The sequence below is a fragment of the Pistacia vera genome, unplaced genomic scaffold (genome assembly GCF_008641045.1).
Source record: "Pistacia vera cultivar Batoury unplaced genomic scaffold, PisVer_v2 Contig48, whole genome shotgun sequence".
Classification (NCBI taxonomy): Eukaryota; Viridiplantae; Streptophyta; class Magnoliopsida; order Sapindales; family Anacardiaceae; genus Pistacia; species Pistacia vera.
In genome coordinates, this window is record NW_022196312.1 from 245,990 (window position 1) to 249,177 (window position 3,188).

General features: G+C 34.5%; 1 protein-coding gene across 1 annotated transcript; it reads left to right on the forward strand.

Annotated features, from left to right (window-relative positions):
* Positions 1 to 733: 733 nt before the first annotated feature.
* LOC116146609 (wall-associated receptor kinase-like 8) lies at positions 734 to 2,966 on the forward strand. Its single transcript, XM_031432022.1, is given in 3 exon segments — positions 734 to 1,514; positions 1,599 to 1,706; positions 1,855 to 2,966. Coding segments are annotated over 3 exon segments (2,001 nt in total).
* Positions 2,967 to 3,188: the final 222 nt, after the last annotated feature.

Consider the following 3,188-nt stretch of genomic DNA (forward strand, 5'->3'; position numbering starts at 1 on the left):
TACAAAAAAACCCAAATCCATCAAATAAGTTAAGTCACTTTTTTTCTTTTTGGGCTGTCAAAACAGACCTCTTTTCCTCTACTTCCTAAACCCATCTTTCTTTATTGCCCATAAGTGATTCAACTACTTAGGTTTCAAAATTTTTCCTAAATTTCTTATTCTTATCCATACAAATACAATTTTCTCCTACCTATCAAGCCGACAAGCCCATTTTTTTCCAATTTATCAGGTAATATTAATATATTTTATATTTGTACTGTTAATTGTATTGTTCTTTCAATTTGTCAAGTTATACATGTTATATTGGTTAAGTAATACCTATTCTTTTATTTCTAATTCTTTATCCATACAAATGCTTATTTTAATTTAAAATTGTATTATTCTTATAACTTTGACCCCCCTACATTTTATTTCTGGCTATGTCTTTGCTAGGGGTGATGGTGGGTCATGGGTTTGGACTTGATGTGACACGTCGAGTGTGAAAGAGGTGGATCTTAGGTTTGGACCTGACCGTGCACACCGAACGTGAGCTAGTTTTTAGGCTTGAACCCGCTTTATCATAATAATAATAATAATAATAATAATAAAACAAAATCAAAAACAAAAACAAGTCTTACAAGAAACTTAAAAGTCAGGCAGCAGCGCACTTAGCCAATTGTTTTACAGCAGGGATTTTATAAATATGTGTTCAATCTCCATTAAACTTCCATTAAGAAATTAAAGATAATCAATAATGGCTATTCATCCTCATCGTCTGGTGTTAATGTTTCACATCATTCTCTTACTTTGGCAAATCGAAGCATCACAAATTTTATGTCCAAGTAGCTGTGGCAATGTGAAACTATCATACCCTTTGGGAATCGGTGAAGGCAGCTACCTCAATAAGTGGTTTGAAGTAACTTGCGACAACTCTTCTAGCTCTCCAAGGGCTTTCCTAAACAGCGTCCATCTAGAATTAATTGGAATTCTTCGTTCTTCTTCCTCTATAATCGTCAACTGCCCCCGCAATTCAAGCATCAACCTGTCCGGAAGCCCGTTTTCTTTTCCGAATACAGACAATATATTCACTGCCATTGGTTGTGAAAAGTACCTCAATCTCAATAAGAAAGATTCAACCCTGAGTCACTGTCACTCTTTTTGTACTTGTGATCCTACGAAATATGTTGATTGCTGTGATTTCCTATGCACCCTTCCTCAAAACCGTAAGGTTGAAAATGAAAACATATCAGAAATTTATTCTGAAAGTTTTCCCAGGGAATGCAGTTCTGCCTTCATAGTTCATAAAGCTTGGCTTGAGTCAAACTACCTAAAAAACCCTTATGTTTTGCAACATAAAGAAGTCGTTCCGACAATTCTGGAATGGGGAAAATATGGAGGTTCATGTGTGGAACTTTATAAGTCACACAAAACAAATTGCAACAAAGAGGATTACTGTGTAATACAACTAAACTCAGACTATTTTTGTCTTTGCGATAATCAGAGATCAAACAGCCATGTAGGATGCGAAGGTAGAGGTACTTTATAGCCATCGTCATTTACTTGTAACTTTTTTTCTTTTTTTTTTCCAACTTTTTTTTTTTTTTTTCAACTTTGTGTAGGTGGCTTGCTTTGTGTTTCGAAGAACGATAGCGATTGCTCCGAATGTCCTTATGGTTATGAACCTTATCAAAGTGAAGATGAAGAAACATGGTGCTCTCCTTCACGAAGTTCTGATGATATATTTATTAAAAAAACTCCAGTCAAATATTTAATCAGTAACATGTATCTGTTTCAACATACTGTACATTTCTTTAGTACCATTGACGCAAAACTCGCGAATATTTATGATGTATTTCTTTTCCTTGAATTGTGCAGGTTTCAGTGCTGGGCTTGGAATGGTGTTACTTATCTTTGTAACACGGTGGTTGTACAAGTTCATACAAAAACGGAAAGCAATCAAAATGAAGCAGAAGTTATTTACAAGAAATGGTGGGAACGTTGAGAAAACAAAATTTTTTACCTCAAAGGAATTGGAAAAAGCCAGGGACAATTATCATGCCAATCGAGTTCTTGGTGAAGGTGGTCAAGGCATTGTGTATAAAGGGATGTTGTCGGAAGGAAGAATTGTAGCTATTAAGAAGTCCAAGATAGTGGATGAAAGTAAAATTGAAGAATTCATTAATGAGGTCATATTACTATCACAAATTAGTCACAGAAATGTAGTTCAACTAGTAGGGTGTTGCTTGGAAACAGAAGTGCCTCTTTTAGTCTATGAGTTCATTTCTAATGGAAATCTCTTTTAATATTTACATAACCAAAATGAGGAGTTTCCATTCACATGGGAACTACGATTACTAATTGCCTTTGAAGTTTCGAGTGTGCTAACCTATTTGCATTCAGCTGCTTTCGTACCTATATATCATTGAGATATTAAGTCCACAAACATACTTTTGGATGAAAAATTTCGAGTAAAATTGTCGGATTTTGGAATTTCAAGATCTATTGCAATTGATCAAACTCATTTGATCACTCAAATAAAAGGGACCTTTGGGTACCTTGATCCTGAGTATTTCCGATCGAGTCAATTTACTGAGAAAAGTGATGTTTATAGTTTTGGAGTAGTTCTTGCAGAACTTTTAACTGGACAAAAGCCAATTCGTTCAACTGATATTGAGGAAGATAGAAGTCTTGCCTTATATTTTCTACATGCCATGAAAGAGAATTGTCTATTTGAAATCCTTGATGCTGGAGTTATGAAAGAAGGTAAAAAAGAAGAGATCGCAACAATTGCCAGTCTTGCAAGAAAATGTCTGGACTTAAATGGGAAAAATAGGCCTTCAATGAGAGAGGTAGCAATCGAATTGGTTAGGATCATGAGAGCTTCAAGATGCGGTTCAAGTATGCACCATATCACTATTGAAGAGACTAATTTTGTTCACGGTGAATTAACTACTTCCTTTGAGAATAGTTTATCCTCTGCTAGATAGTTTATTGATGTAGTCACTTTCTCAATAGAAATGTACCATTTCGTTTCACACAATAAAGTATTTACAAAGTTTTCGTTCTCTGTAAAATTACGAGACTTTTTCTTTATATTTTGCATGTACCCTTAAATATCTTTTGAATACTAGTTTATTCATCTTTGGATGTAAAGCATATTGAGTTTAGAAACAATAATATGATCGATAGTCCATCCTTACAACAGAGAA